At 40.1% G+C, this 15683-nt stretch overlaps 1 protein-coding gene across 1 annotated transcript in view; it reads right to left on the minus strand.

Annotated features, from left to right (window-relative positions):
- LOC117400038 (genetic suppressor element 1-like) overlaps positions 1-15683 on the minus strand; it is a 147128-nt gene that overhangs the window by 85388 nt on the left and 46057 nt on the right. The window contains exon 3 of the mRNA XM_059022604.1: positions 2553-2756. Within this exon, the coding sequence (XP_058878587.1) occupies positions 2553-2756 (204 nt within the window). The remainder of the gene's footprint in view (positions 1-2552; positions 2757-15683) is intronic.

Genomic DNA, 15683 nt, shown 5'->3' on the forward strand with positions numbered 1-15683 from the left:
TGACAGAAAATAAAAAAATAAAAATAATAATAAAATAATAACTAGGTGTAAAAAAAAAAAAAAATTAAAATGACTGTACGTGTGTGGAGTAAACAATAAATAAATAAAAACAGAAAAGGAGTAAAAAAATATTTAAAATATTGTACCTGTGTGTTAACCCAGGACAGAAAAGGAGTAAACAAAAAATAAATAAATACTGTACGTGTGTGTTATCCCAGAACAGAAAAGGTGTAAAAAAAATAAATAATAATAATAATAAAAAAATAAATATGCCCACACAAAAACAAACTGGCTTTGGCGGTTGGCACAGTATGGTACAATAATTATATTAATCGCTTACTTTCTGTTTTTTTTAGTGAACATGGAAACTGAGCAGTTTGTTTTATGTGAAGTGACAACATGTGAACAAGCTAAATAATAAATGACACATAAAAGAGGTTCATCGGTTAATAGAGTGTATTGTATCTTTGATGATCAGATGTGATGAGTTCTACTATATAATACATGGATTTTACGTGACATTAAAATGACTGAACTAGGGCTTGATTTACAAAGTCTATTGTACACTTATGTTGTGAATTAGAAGCACAGAGCTTGTTTTAACCCCATTCTGCTTCCTTATGACTCAATTTAAAAAAATAAAATAAAAAAATAACGGTGTAAAAAAAAAAAAAAGTACTGTGTGTGTGTGTTATCCCAGGACACAAAATGTGTAAAAACAAACAAACAAACAAAAAAAAAAACTACTAGGCGTCTGTGTTATTCCACGACAGAAAAGGTATAACAATAAATAAATAAATGAATAAATAAATAATAATAATAAAAAAATACTGTGCGTGTGTGTTATCCCAGGACCGAAAAGGAATAAAAAAAATTAAAAAAATTAAAAACTACTAGGCATTTGTGTTTTCCCAGGACAGAAAAGGTATAAATAAATAAATGAATAAATAAATAAATAAATAATTGCTGTGCGTGTGTTATGCAAGGACAGAAAAGGATAAAAAAAAAAAAAAAAAAAAAAAACACACTGTACGTGTGTTATCTCAGGACATTAAAGGTGTAAAAAAAAAAAATCCCAAACTACTAGGCGTCTGTGTTATCCCAGGACAGAAAAGGTATTAAAAAAAAAAAAAAAACAACATTTACAGTGTGTGTTAGCCCAGGACAAAAAAGGTGGTTAAAATTTTTTTTTTTTTAAATGCCCACACGAAAAAAAAACTGGCTTTGGCGGTTAGCACAGTATGGTACAGTAATTATATTAATATGTTACTTTCTGTTTTCTTTCAGTAAACATGGAAACTAGGCAGTTTGTTTTATGTGAAGTGACCAAGCTAAATAATAAATGACACATACCAGAGGTTTATCAGTTAATAGAATATATTGTATCTTTCATGATCAGATATGATAGGTTTACTGTATTATACATGGATTTTACATGACATTAAAAGGATTGAACTAGGGCTTGATTTATAAAGTCTATTGTACCCTTATGTTGTGAATTAGAAGCACAGAGCTTGTTGTTTTATCCCATTCTGCTTCTTTGTGTCTCAATTATTATTTTTTTTTAAAATAATAAATATATGTTCCCAGTCAGGTAACCTAGGTAGACAGAAACAACAAAGCTGCAGAAGCTACTGTTACTAATAAGAGCTTCCTATTGATTGCATAGAAGTTAAACTATATCAGTTAGTAAGTCATTTTTTAAAATATTTTTAAGTACTGAATTTCTCAGGTATGGTAGCATTGTGCAAGAGTTTTTGTCGTTGTAAAAAATATGTTTGGCAGCAGTTATAGCGTTATACTCCTGCCTACACCAACAGTCTATATTAACAGCTGTGTAAGGGTGGACAGTGGTTTCAGATTTAAACTGTTTATTTCTCTATTAATTCAGCTGAGCATTCCATATGTAAAATTGTGCGTCACAATACACAGATGAAGTGTTTTGGGGCTTAATTAGACTAAATTTAAACTAATTTAGTACATTTAAATTAACTTTGATGCATAGAAAAGAAGTGAAGCCCATCTCAGCTAAACATCTATGTGTATTAAGAAGATTCTAACAATCTTTATAAATAAATCACCTCCTCACCAGAAATAATGTGCACCCCAACACACACTCACCAGAATATGCAACACCTGTTATAAACGTTACCAATGCCAAGCGCCACAGAAGTAAACCTAGTTTAAATCTGAAAGGTACAGCCTTGCACTGTAGGCAGGAGCATAAACCTTTCACTGCTGACAAATGTATTTCTTAAAACCACAAAACCTCTTGCTCAATCCTGCCACACAAAAAAAGAAATAATAATTTAAATATGTTACAAATTAAGTTGAAATTGCACTTATAGTGTTGTGATGAATTATGTCTCTTTATTTTTGGTTAAATATCCCAGTTTATGGGACATCAAATCTAAAATGTACAGTCAGAAAGTAAGCATAGTGTAGTTTTTTACCCTGCTAAATTAAATAAACCATGATTTATTAAAGCGTAGTGGCAAATAAGGCCAGTTATTTCAACAGGACTGTAAAGGTACAAGACCAGTATACTCTACCTCGTGGTTCTTCAGCTTGTTTGGCCAGCTTTCTCAAGGCGGCTGCGAAGCTGGCTGAATGGGTTCCTGCGGCTGCAGTTGGTGTCATGTGGACAGATAGGCTTCTTTTGGATACTGAGGATTGGCTTGGTGGAGAAGGGGTCAGGGGGTTCACAGTTGTAGTACTCCTCAGAGCTGGAGAAATCATTGGCTCATGGTTCCCACCTACAATGAAAACAACAGATTCATTCAAATCTTTCATTCAATGTGGACTCAGATTTGAACTGTTACCAAAAGCACAACCTTCTGTACACACCCTTACAGGAAAAAGTAATATCATAAGAAAAAAACTTCTGGGTGCCATTATAATACCAGAACACTACATTCTTGCTGTCGTGAAACTTCAGTTATTTACCTGCCATTCTAGCAACTTATAGTACTTATGGGAGAAGATGACTTGCATTACTTCAGTTGTACAGTGGCTGCCATTATGTTACCATTTCCCCTTTTACTACAGTAACACACTGTATCATTTCCATTGTAGTGCCACTGATTCACCAAACACTTGTTTGTTTTAAAAAAACCCTTTGTATTGTATAGGAGGCTATTTCCTTAAAGTAACTGTTTCCATAAATATGAAATACTCAATGATGTTAAATGCAGAAAAGGTGGTCTGGTATAGTCGTGAGATGTCTGGAGGTTTAAAATACACTCCAGCTGTACGGACATACTTTTATGCATGTGTATAGCTGCTTTACAAAGAACAGTTTCTTCATCAGTGCTGTACTTCAATATAAAAGAGACATTATCTCTTGAAACATCCAAGAAGTTTAAAAAAGTGTTACTGTTATCAGGAAATGGTCAAACTTGTGTTGTTTTAGTACAATTTTCAGAATCATAATAAAAATCATACTAATCAGATTGAAGTATGTTTTTTCACAGCATTTTGCAGTAGTTCTAGCAAGTCCCACTTGCTAGAACAGCTTACTCTCAGGTTCACAGATTGCCAGAAAGTTCCTTGTATTTGTACTACAAAAATGATCCCTTTTGTAAAGTGTGATGAACTCCTAAATACAGGGCAGAGGTGAGGCTCTCATGCCCCGTTTCCACTAGCCACGTTTAGATGCACCTCAGACTCATCTCGGAGCCTCATCTCAGACCATAGCACTTTCTTTTTTTTTCTATACAAGTCTGCGCTGATCAGGTTTCCATAGGGTACTTAAGACCCAAGAGTCTCAACACTAAATGTAATCAACCCAGCACATTTTTGTTTTGTTTTGTTTTGTTGCAAAAAAAAAAAGTTCTACTATACAACAATTAAACAGAACAAGAGATACAGAACAAAAAGGAAAATAATGTATATACAGGCTAACTTCACTATAATGAACCCCCTGGGACGTGGAGAAATGTTTGTTATATCAGGGTGTTCACTATAATAGGGTTTGGCATTTTTCTGTATCAGAATAATGACAAAACGGCAAATTTGAATTGAACATCAATATATAGTACTTTTTTTTTAATGAAGATTCCTTCACATTGATCAACATTTAAACAGTATTGTGACAAGGAACTCATGTCACATGTATGGGTAACTGCATTGCAAGGCAGGAGTTGGAGTTGAAACGCCGGTGTTGTAACCAGCTCTGCCACCCAGTATGATAGTGCCTCTCGGGTGCATTATGATATGGAACTAACCTGTCTGATTGTGCGTCCCGTATAACGCATTATAATAGGGAGGCACTATATGATACGCTATACCATCTGATGCTGCCTCCTGTAGGATAGTACTACCACAGGTATGATAGTAATAGGGAGGCACTATAATACAGGGAGGCACTATATGATAGGCAATACTATGTGAAGGCCCAAGTGTGTGTGTGTCTGAGGCTGTGTGTGTGCGTAACTCTCGACACGGAGTGGAGAGAGGTCTCTTGGAGAAAATTAGAGGTAGTCCGTTTTTATGTATTTATTTTTTTAAAGAAAAAAAACCTTTCAACTGAATGTACATTTAAAAAGAAGGCAAAAGCAGCACAGAACTAAAGATCAGTCCATTCATTTTCCCGAAAAACACTGTACAATACTGGGTGCGTTAAGTAAGTGAGCCGCTCAGGGGGGCTCAGTAAAATAATCAATATAACGGCTTGCTCGGTTCTGCCCCTGCTGAGCCGCTCAGAGCGCTGCTGAGCATTTTTCATCAGGGATCAGAGTGAGCGGACAGAGATGGCCTCCTGCAGGAAACAAGGGGAGGTGACAGACGGAATTGACCAATTGACTTTGTATGTCACAGACGAATTGGTTCAACTTAATGAAGGTATGGTTAAATACATAAGATGGTAAAAATTACTGTCTTTTTTCTAAATTTAGTGCTGTTTTATAGTTATTTATATAGTGATGTGTTATAGTTATTAATGTATTATTGTTTTTAGTAGTATTAATATTATTATTATTTATTTTAAGATCAGTCCTATGCAATGTCGGTATTAAACACAGCCAGAAATGAGACTCAGTCCAAACAGAGCACCGAGCTCAGTGAGGTACCGGGATCGGGGCACAGTAACTTCATACAGGGCAAGATACTTTATATTTATCTCTATATACTGTATGGAGATTTGGATGATTTAAAATACTACAATGTTAAAATGTATATGTGGAGATTTGGATGATTTAATATGTATTGTAACGACCCTGGCGATGGCGGCATCCTGGACATTGTGTTTGTCTTGTTTGTTATGTCTCACTTTATGTTCTGTGTATTGTACGGGTACGGGGGCACGTCTTTAGTGTGTGTATGTGTGCGCGTGCATTAGTGAGGGTGTGTGCGTGTGCGTATAGAGTGTGTGTGCGTCTAGCCCCCGGAGGCTATAAGTAGGAGGTGGGGATAGCCATGAGCGGGAGAGCGCGTGTGGACTTGAATGGAGAGGAACTGTGAGGGACAGAGGGAAAGGTGAAAAGAGCACCTAACTGAAACAGTGAGATAACCCAGAGTGAGTCTGAAGAAGGAGTGTATGACAAGAAAGTGAGTGAAAGTGTAGTGAGGGAGAGAATTAGTTTTTATATTTATTTTGGCATGAACCCCGGTCCAAACAGGGATTCGCTGTTCATTGGTTTAATTTCAGTTAACGATTAAAAAGCCTATTTCGAATCTGGTCTCCAGGAGTCTGTTTCACCTCCATAGCACAGAACACTACAGTATCACCTTGGCATATTGAGATTTATCGGTCGTTACATTGTAATTTGTCTGTTGGAGTAAAATACTAGTACAATATTCCTTTTAAAATGAAACATTCTTAACATTTTTAATTATTAAATGTCTCCCCTGTTGTTCTGCTCTGCGCAGGTCTTCAAAGTTATGCGCATGTGCAGTTAGCAAAAATACACTATCATACGGGGCAGTATTGGTTACGACACTGGCACAGGCACGCTGGATTTATTAAACACAAAACAGAAAGTAAACAAACGGGTTACGTGACGCTGCCAATGATGGTAACGCACAGAGGACACATAAAAGACAGGCAGGCAGCAAGTCTCAATTGAGCGCCCGTCTGTAAACAGTCATTTGATCAAAAATGATTTCCATTACACGAGAGTAGATGTTAAAACTTCATGCTGATTTGAACTCGGCTCTCGCCAAGATAAGCACCAACTAAGACGTAGCTTTACAGTAAACTAATGTGATCCATATGTGTCTCCCTCCATTTACGTTTCCTTCCATATGATGATGTAGATATCCTTCTGTCTGGTGTTAATGGCTGAAGTGTAATGCTGGCTCCAGGGATCAGCTTATTTTGCCTCCCTGGCGCATCAGCACACACAACGGCTGCGATGCTGGCTCCGGGGATCAACCAAAGTGCGGCCTCCCCAGCGCATCAGCATGACAACCGTCTGGATTGAGCTAAGTAGGGTACATCTCTGGGGTTCTCAAGTGGGCACCTTCCATCCTCAGTGTTTCGTCGACTAGCCCACGACACCTCAAGAGGGCTCGACGGTGATCCTGGCGTCCCAGCATCACCCCCCTCCGTCCCCCACTCAACTCAGCCCAGCTTACTTACCTGTCCCCAGCCAGAATCTTTCCGTCTCAACCACAGCCAGTTGCTGCTCCTCTCTGCTGCTTCAGATAAGTTCTTCACTGTGCGACGCAACTCTTGGCCACTGAATCCGACGTCTCTGAGAAACCGGGTTGTAGAGTGTGCCACAAATCCTCGACAACCCACTTCCACTGGGTAAACCCGAACTCTCCATCCTCGCTGTTCCATTTCAGTGGCTAGTTGAGCATACCGCAGTTTCTTCCTCTCATACGCCTCATCTACAGCATCCTCCCATGGCACTGTTAACTCTACCAGGTGAACAAGGCGTGCTGATCCAGACCACAAGACAATATCTGGTCGAAGGTTAGTGGTGGCAATCTCAGGTGGAAAAATAAGCCGTTGACCAACATCTGCCAGCATATTCCAGTCTCTAGCAGCTTCCAGTTGTCCTGGGCGAGGATTGGTTTTAACACCTTTTCTTGGTGGTTGCTCTCCTGGGCGGAGGAATGTTGTCTTTTGTGTGTAATGTTTTGATGGAACAGGTGGCAACTTATTGGTCATGTTACGCTTGTCTTCCAATGCTAAGGCCAAACATCGCAGCACCTGGTCATGGCGCCAAGTAAACCGTCCTTGGCTAAGAGCCACCTTACATCCTGTCAAAATGTGCCTTAATGTTGCAGGTGATGAACACAAAGGACATGAGGGATCCTCTCCTACCCAGAGGTTTAGGTTCTGTGGTGATGGGAGAACATCATATGTTGACCTGATGAGGAAACTGATCCTGCTCTGTTCCATTGACCATAGGTCTTGCCAGCCAATCTTGCGTTGTTCCACACTCTCCCATCTCATCCATTCTCCTTGTTTGGCCTGGGAAATGGCCTTTATACACCTCATCCTCTCCTCCTGCTTTTGCACCTCGTTGACTACCAGCTTCCTCCTTTGAGCTGGGGCCGCCTTGTGCCATATCGGAGGAGTTGAACTGAAACCAAGACCCCCTCTTCCATGCTGAACTTGCCCCATGATATCACCAATTCGAAGGGCAGCCTTTGCATCTTCCACAGCTTTCTTTGCCGCCCACTTTCTTCCAGTTTTCAACACAGGTGCTGCCTCCCTTACGCATTTATCGCGTGACTCTACTAATGTCATTTCCAGTCTGACCTTGGCGCACTTAAACTCCTCGGTTAGAGCAGAGACTGGTAGCTGCAGTATTCCTTTACCATAAAGTCCCACTCTGCTGAGGCAGCGTGGAACTCCCAACCATTTCCTGATGTATGAACTGATTAAAGCTTCCAGCTTCTCTACTGTTGTCAAAGAAACCTCGTACACAGTCAGTGGCCACAGCAACCTCGGCAGTAGACCAAACTGAAAGCACCAGAGTTTTAGTTTACCTGGTAGAGCGCAGCTGTCTATGCTCTTCAACCCTTCCACTGCTTGTTGTCTAACTTCTCCCACACGAACTGTGTCCTTTAGATCCCCGTCGTACCATCTCCCAAGACTCTTCACTGGCTTCTCAAACATAACAACTCCACAAAGCCCACAAAACAAACCCGTTTCCACATATAAATTACACTAATTCCCCCGTGGTATGATTAAAAGAAAACAGTAAAGAAATGAAAAAGGAAAGAATACACACTTACATGCTGAATACAGTAATTACATGGCCTTTCTCTTGAAAAAACTATCCAGCATAGATTGCTCCTCACGCCCGTTGTGTGAGGATGACTGACAGGCAACGATTGCATTCGTCATGCATGATTCGTACTACAAAAGGTAATCTTTGAATTAGCGTTATCTTTGAATTAGTGAACCATGGTCTTTGTTTTCACTGAGAAAATAACACGCTTGACACTGGAGGAAGTTCAGTGAATTTGTAAAAAGAATTCCAAAATAAAAAGTTGAAATAACTGTTTTTATAAGTTTTTAATGGGGGAAGTGAGGAGCTCACAGAAAGTGTGGCCTCTCAGTAGTAGTCCTATTTAAAGCCTCAGTGTCAGTCAGTACTGAGATTGTTGTATCCGGGTTGATCCTGCGTGTGATCGTTCTAATAGGGCTAATTTGCATTGGGATCGTTAAAAACGGGTATTCGTTATAAGAAGGGTTTGTTATAGTGAAGTTAGCGTGTATATATATATATATATATATATATATATATATATATATATATATATGTTAGGTTTAAATTATAACAAAGATCGGGTGTAAATCATTTTGGGATTTAAAGAACAATCCATAGTATTCTTAAAGTTGTCTAGGTCTTGTTTGAAAAGCCTGAAAGAAGGGTTATTGTTTGTAAATTTTGATTTATAAATATGAAACTTTCCCAATAAAATAATGCAGTTAACAAAACTGGATAGCTTACTGACATTTTCTTCATAACCAAAGATAATATTCTTTATGTCAAATGAAACAAAATGAGAGGTTTTCCTTAAAATAAACAATGAAACATCAGTCCAGAAAGACTTAGTGTAATCACAGATTCTTGACCACAGAATGCACAAGCACTGGAAAGCTAGGGATTAAATTTAGAGATACATTTACTACATGGAGAATACCTATTTTAAAATGAATTTATTTTACCTTATTATTAATTGCAAATCTATAAGGTATTAGCCAGGAAAATGACCAGTTTAGAGGTCCCAAAATCTGTTCCCAATAAAGTTTAGATTTTGAAATGTGATACTGGGGCAAGCAACGATTACGAGTAAATGTATTACTACAATTACCTAGAAGATCCTTACCATCAATAACTAAAGAAGGTAAGGCATTATGGCTTATAGAATTATGAAGTAAATGGTGTTGTAATAAAGTACATAAGGTTGAAGGTATGGCGTCAAAAACAATTGCATAATCTTTGGTTGTAAAGGGATAATTATATTTATTTAAAAACTGAATACAACTTAACAGTGATCCATCTTTATTGAATAAATCTATTAGAAATATAATGTCCTTTATTAGCCCAATTTTCAAAATATAAGGAATGACGTTTGTAAATAATGAACTGGCTATTCCATATACAGTATTTGTGGGGTCAAAAGTTATGTTTGGAAAATTATCTTCCATGAAACCAGTGCCTGTGCATGAAAATCAGATAATGTCAAGGGAAGTTTTCTAATATCAAAATCACATTTTAACAGAAATTTTAAACCACCACATTTTTTAAACATTAAGGTGGGAATCATAAACCAGATGGAACCCTTGTCACACAACATTTTTTTAATCAAGTTAATTGATGGAAGAGAAAGATATTGCATTTAGACCCCCTTTCGTTCAATTTCATACAAAGCAAATTTCTATTTATATATTCAGTTTTATTACGCCAATAAACTTAAACAGCAGACTGTCTACAGATTTACAAAGCTGGGGAGTCACAGGGAGAAAGAGAGCTGGGTATACAATTCTAGAAATGCCTTCTGGTTTTGAAAGGAGTATCCTACCGTAAATAGACAGATCTCTTCTCAACCAGTTATCAAAAGCACATTTTTTTCTTCTTTATTCATCTTGAAAATTATGAGAATTGCTACACTATTTATCTTTACTAACTAGAATCCCAAGGTATTTAACTTTATCTTTAATTTCAGTACCACAAATTACTTTTAATGGGGTATCACGAATAGCTAAAAGCCCACATTTCTTAACATTTAATTTTAAACCTAAAGCTGAAAATACAGAAATGTTCTTTATAAGCAGAGAAATTTGACTTGGATTGTGTACAAATAAAGAGGTATAATCAGCTAATTGACACATAACCAGATCCAAGTCCCTAATTTTAATACCTTGAAGCGTGGAATGTTTTATATGAATAGCTAAAAGTTCAGCAGCTAAGATAAATAGGAAGGGAGATATAGGACATATAAACCCAGGACATGATTTCGCAACAATATCGTGCTGTAGCATGGCAACATCTCCTTATCCTTCTGAGAGGAAAGAGGGCTGTGACAGGGAGAACCCTGTCCTCATTGCCAGGCAACCAAGTAAACAGGCAAGCTTGCACAGGGCTGAGCTGATAGGGAGGTCCTGATTGGCTAGGGGGTGTGCCCGTTAGCCTGCAAGCAGCTCAGAAAGTGTCTGCGCTACAGCGCAAGGCCAGTGTTGCCAGATTGGGGGAAAATCCCCCATTTGTGGGGGAAAATCAAAGCCATGGGGGGAAAACTGTGGGGGAAAGGTTTCATGGGGGAATATGTGGAGGAAAATATTTTTTAAATGAGGGGGATTCAGATGAAAATGGGGACATTTTATATTCTCTGTAATTAGCTTCTTAGAGATCTTTCAATGATATTTATCTTACTTTCTAACAGTGAGTGACTGATGCAGTAGTGTACCAATTGCAGCACAGCCTATAGTTTTAGCCAATCCCGCATATTGATGTGTCATAATAACACCCCCCACCCTCCCACTTGAAATGACCAATCATAGGTACTCTCTCAACTCCTGCCTGATCAGTTGTTAATGCATACAATCAAACATACTAAAATACATATAAAAGTAGATGTCAACATAAAAAAATAAATTCCAACCAAGCCTACATAGGTGACCCCCCCCCCCCCCCCCATACAAAACAAAAAGAAAAGATTGCAAAATGCACATTAAAAGACCTGTATATTAGTAAGCGGTGTCAAAATATCCCCCCCGAATGAGGATAAATGACTAGTGGGGGGTTAACTTTATTTATTTATTTTTTAATCTGTGTCGTCCTTTTTTTTTTTTTTTCCCCACACGCCAGATAATCGTAAGTCAGCATTTTATATGTGAAGTGTTCTAAATAAATGTACATTGTGGACAAAATGCTACATTTTAAATGAAGTTCACAAAATAGATATATTTATTTCCATTTGGCTGCTGCTTGCTGGTGGGAGAGCCGTCTCCCTGTACGCTAGTTGTTTCCATAAGAGCGAATTATGCTTCCATTCATTTTTCTTGATCTCGTTAACATGCATTTTGATTAACGAGTTCCCCTTATCTAGTCATTGACAGGAAGTGATGTACGTGACCTGCGACAGTTAAGCTTATTAACGAGAAATGTGTTCATTAACAACCTCATCAACTCAATTTCAAAGCATTAACGGATTGATTTTATTAACAAATTTAGTTTGAAAATTACTTGCTACTAAAGCTGTCGTTACTATACTGAGCTCAAAACAGTAACACTGGTGATTTAAAAAAAAAAAATCCCATCCATAATGTCTACCTATCTGTCTATCCTGCTACAGTGCATGTTGAACATAACTGCCTTAAATTTAGTGTTGCCTAAAAAACAGTTCAGACAATCTACTGTGGCATACTGTAGCCCCAACACACTCCTAGTTTTCACACTGTCAGTATCCCTTTAAAAGGCTCCAGGTCGGGAGGTCAGGGCCAGGCAAGCCTCCTGCACATTCCCTCAAAGTATGCAAGCTCAGAAAATCAGGAAATGAGGTATGTTTCCAAAGTGACTACTTTGTCATTTGTTGAAGAAAATATTGCGTTATAACTTAAAAGGTTTGTTTTGTTATGCAAGACCTGTATAACAACATTTGAATTACCATTACACAAATTAAGGCAGTAAAGGGGAATGGTCTGCATTGGCTTTTCATTGTCTTTGATGGGAAGGTACTGCAGTTGCCGCAGGGGAGCTCTTGTGCACCAGTGGAATCAGCTAACCCATGCTGCTGAACTACAGTGCCTTGCATAAGTATTCACCCCTCTTGGACTTTTCCACATTTTGTAGTGTTACAACCTGGAATTAAAATGGATTTAGTTGGGATTTTTACCATTTGATTTACACAACATACTTAACACTTTGAAGGTGCACATTTTTTTTTATTATGACACAAAATTAATTAAACAAAAAAAAGACATTTGTTGGTTGCATAAGTATTCACTTGGTAGAAGCACCTTTGGCAGCAATTACAGCTGTGAGTCATTTTGGGTAAGTCTCTACCAGCTTTGCACATCTGGATCCTGCAATTTTTGCCCATTCTTCTTGGCAAAATTGCTCAAACTCTGTCAAGTTGGATGGGGACCGTTGGTGAACAGCAATTTTCAAGTCTTGCCACAGATTCTCAATCAGAATGAGGTCTGGGCTTTGACTGGGCCATTCTAAGACATTCAGGTTCTTGTTTTTAAACCACTCCAGTGTAGCTTTGGCTGTGTGTTTAGGGTCATTGTCCTGCTGGAAGGTGAACCTCCGCCCCAGTCCCAGGTCTCTTGCAGACTGAAACAGGTTTTCCTCTAGAATTTCCCTGTATTTGGCTTCCATCCATCTTGCCCTCAATCCTGACCAGTTTCCTAGTCCCTGCCGATGAAAAGCATCCCCATAACATGATGCTGCCACCACCATGCTTCACCGTGGGGATGGTGTTCTCAGGGTGATGAGCAGTGCTGGGTTTGCGCCACACATAGTGTTTTGCGCTAAGGCCAAAAAGTTAAATTTTGGTCTCATCAGACCAGAGAACCCTTTTCCACATGTTTGCTGTGTCTCCCACATGCCTTTTGGCAAAATCCAAACGGGATTTGATATGGGTTTTTTTCAGCAACGGCTTTCTTCTCGCCACTCTTCCATAAAGCCCAGCTTTGTGGAGCGTCCGGGTTATAGTTGTCCCATGGACGGTTTCTCCCATCTCAGCTATGGATCTCTCCAGCTCCTTCAGAGTTACCATTTGCCTCTTGGTTGCTTCTCTGACTAATGGTCACTGAGTTTTGGTGGACGGCCTTCTCTAGGCAGAGTCGCAGTTGTGCCATGTTCTTTCCATTTTTTAATAATGGATTTAACGGTGCTCCGGGGGATGTTCAAAGTTTGGAATATTTTTTTATAACCCAACCCTGATTGGTGCTTCTCCAGAACTTTATCCCGGACTTGTTTTGATAGCTCCTTGGTCTTCATGATGCTGTTTGTTTAGATATGCTCTCTAATAAACTCTGGGGCCTTCCAGAAACAGGTGTATTTAATCTGAGATCACGTGACACTTTAACTGCACACAGGTGGACTCCATTCAACTAATTATGTGACTTCTGAAGGCAATTGGTTGCACCAGAGCTTATTTAGGGGTGTCACAGCAAAGGGGTTGAATACTTATGCAATCAAGACTTTTCAGTTTTTTATTTGTAAATAATTTTGAAAAATATGTAGATTTATTTCCCCACTTCAACATTATGGACTATTTTGTGTAGATCAGTGACAAAAAAATCCTAATTAAATCCATTTTAATTCCAGGTTGTAACACTACAAAATGTGGAAAAGTCCAAGGGGGGTGAATACTTATGCAAGGCACTGTAGATGCACGTATTCATGAGGTGTATCTTTTCATTGTCTTTGATAACCCATGCTACTGAACCAGGTGTGCACGTATTCATAAGATGTATCTTTTGGTGACCTCCCAGCTGCTCCAATCCTGCTTCCCACAAGCTGATATTCTGATTCATTCTAATATGATTTTCCATTTCTAATGTGAATGTCATGGTTCAACATTGGTAGCCTTCAACCAAGCCGCATCGCATTTAATTGTGCGCGGCTTGTAATGTTGCTGATAACCCCTTTTTTAATTAAAACTGAAATCCTCATCATAGATATACACATCTAGTTAATTATCTTAATACACTTGAAACTGGATAAATCTTATTATCAAATCTCAATAAATGCAATCCAGACCTGTTCAGCTCTTGTGTTTATTACCATATTAATTCAATTTACTTTGTGCTACATTGAACCCTCACCTTCCCTTCTGCCTGGTGGAACTTCGAAAAGAAACATCCTTTCATTATGACTGATGTTTACTGGATGTTCTTGATTCATCACTTAAAATCTCCTGTCTTTGATGCTTCAGCAAAACTCCCAGACACGTATATGCTCTGCAATCTTTCTTTGCTAGTCATGCAGATTTGCAGTTTCTCTGTTGAACGATAGGTTGCGGATGCAACCCTGGTTCCCTGAAAGAGAAAATAACCGGAGCCCGCCGTCCTTTTTGGGCATCAGGAAGTATTTGGAATAGAACCCCTAGTCGATCAGAGCAGGGTCTACTTGTTGAATGGCACGCTTCCTGAGCAATGCCTGTATTTCCACATTCAGAGCTGAGGACTGAACCGAGTCCTTCACTGCAGTTACCACCACTCCCCGGAAGGGGGGAGGTTTTAACTGGAACTGAAGGGTGTACCCGGTGAATATAGTTTTGCATACCCAGATGTCGTTGGTGCATTGTTGCCAGAATTGGAGCTGTGGGACAGTGTAGGGGTGGGTTAACAGCTGTCTGGAGTTTTCAGGGCTGTTTCGGCTGCGCTCGTTCGCGAGGGGCCTGGCCAGAGCCACGAGGGCGTGGCCTGCCACCTCCTCTAGGGCGCCACCCTCCGCGCTGCGGGCTTACAAATGCGGGTTGGCCGCGCACTGATGGACCTGAAGGGGAGGTCTTACTACCCCGTGGTTGCGCCTGCTGCTGTGGCGGTGTTCTGCGCCACTGGTGCTCCTGCGGCCACCTTGGCTGGAAAAGTTTGTTTGGCCACATCTTTGCCAACTGCTGCGACGCCTCACGCGCCTTGACGGAGCGTTGCAGCATCTCCGCAACTGCTGGGCCAAACGTGTGCCCCGGTGAAATTGGAGCATCCAGCAATGGGACCTTATCAGGCTCCTGTACCCTCGCCTGCGAGAGCCAGAGCTGCCTTCTTGCCACCACAAGAGAAGCGATGCTCCTGCCCTGCTCTCGCGCATTCAATTGAGCCAGCTTCACCAACAGCTGAGCAATTGTGCCCAGCTCGGTCCTAAGGGCAACGGAGGGGCACTCAGGCAGATCCCGGATGAGTGCCGCCTGGTAGACCGTCAGGAGGCTGGCCACGTTACACAGCCTGACTGCCTCTGTAGCCGCGGCGTACCCCTTTTTCAGGTGGGTCTCCGTGATCTTGCATTTCCTGTTAGGGCACGAAGGGTCCTTAGTCAGCCCCGATAATGTTGGCGCCTTCACCAACGCGGCGAACGCAGCGCCCACCGGTGGGAAGGACGCTAACCCAGCTTCGCCCGCCCCTTACATTGTGAAGGCCGAAGCCTTGCGAGAAGTTGCAGGGGCGGAGGCCGGGGCCCCCCAGGTGGACTGCACCTCCTTAATAAAATCCGGGAATGCCGGTAGCATCCTGGACTGAAGGGACTGGGCTGACGGCGACTCAAATA

Source organism: Acipenser ruthenus, chromosome 4 (genome assembly GCF_902713425.1).
Source record: "Acipenser ruthenus chromosome 4, fAciRut3.2 maternal haplotype, whole genome shotgun sequence".
Classification (NCBI taxonomy): domain Eukaryota; kingdom Metazoa; phylum Chordata; class Actinopteri; order Acipenseriformes; family Acipenseridae; genus Acipenser; species Acipenser ruthenus.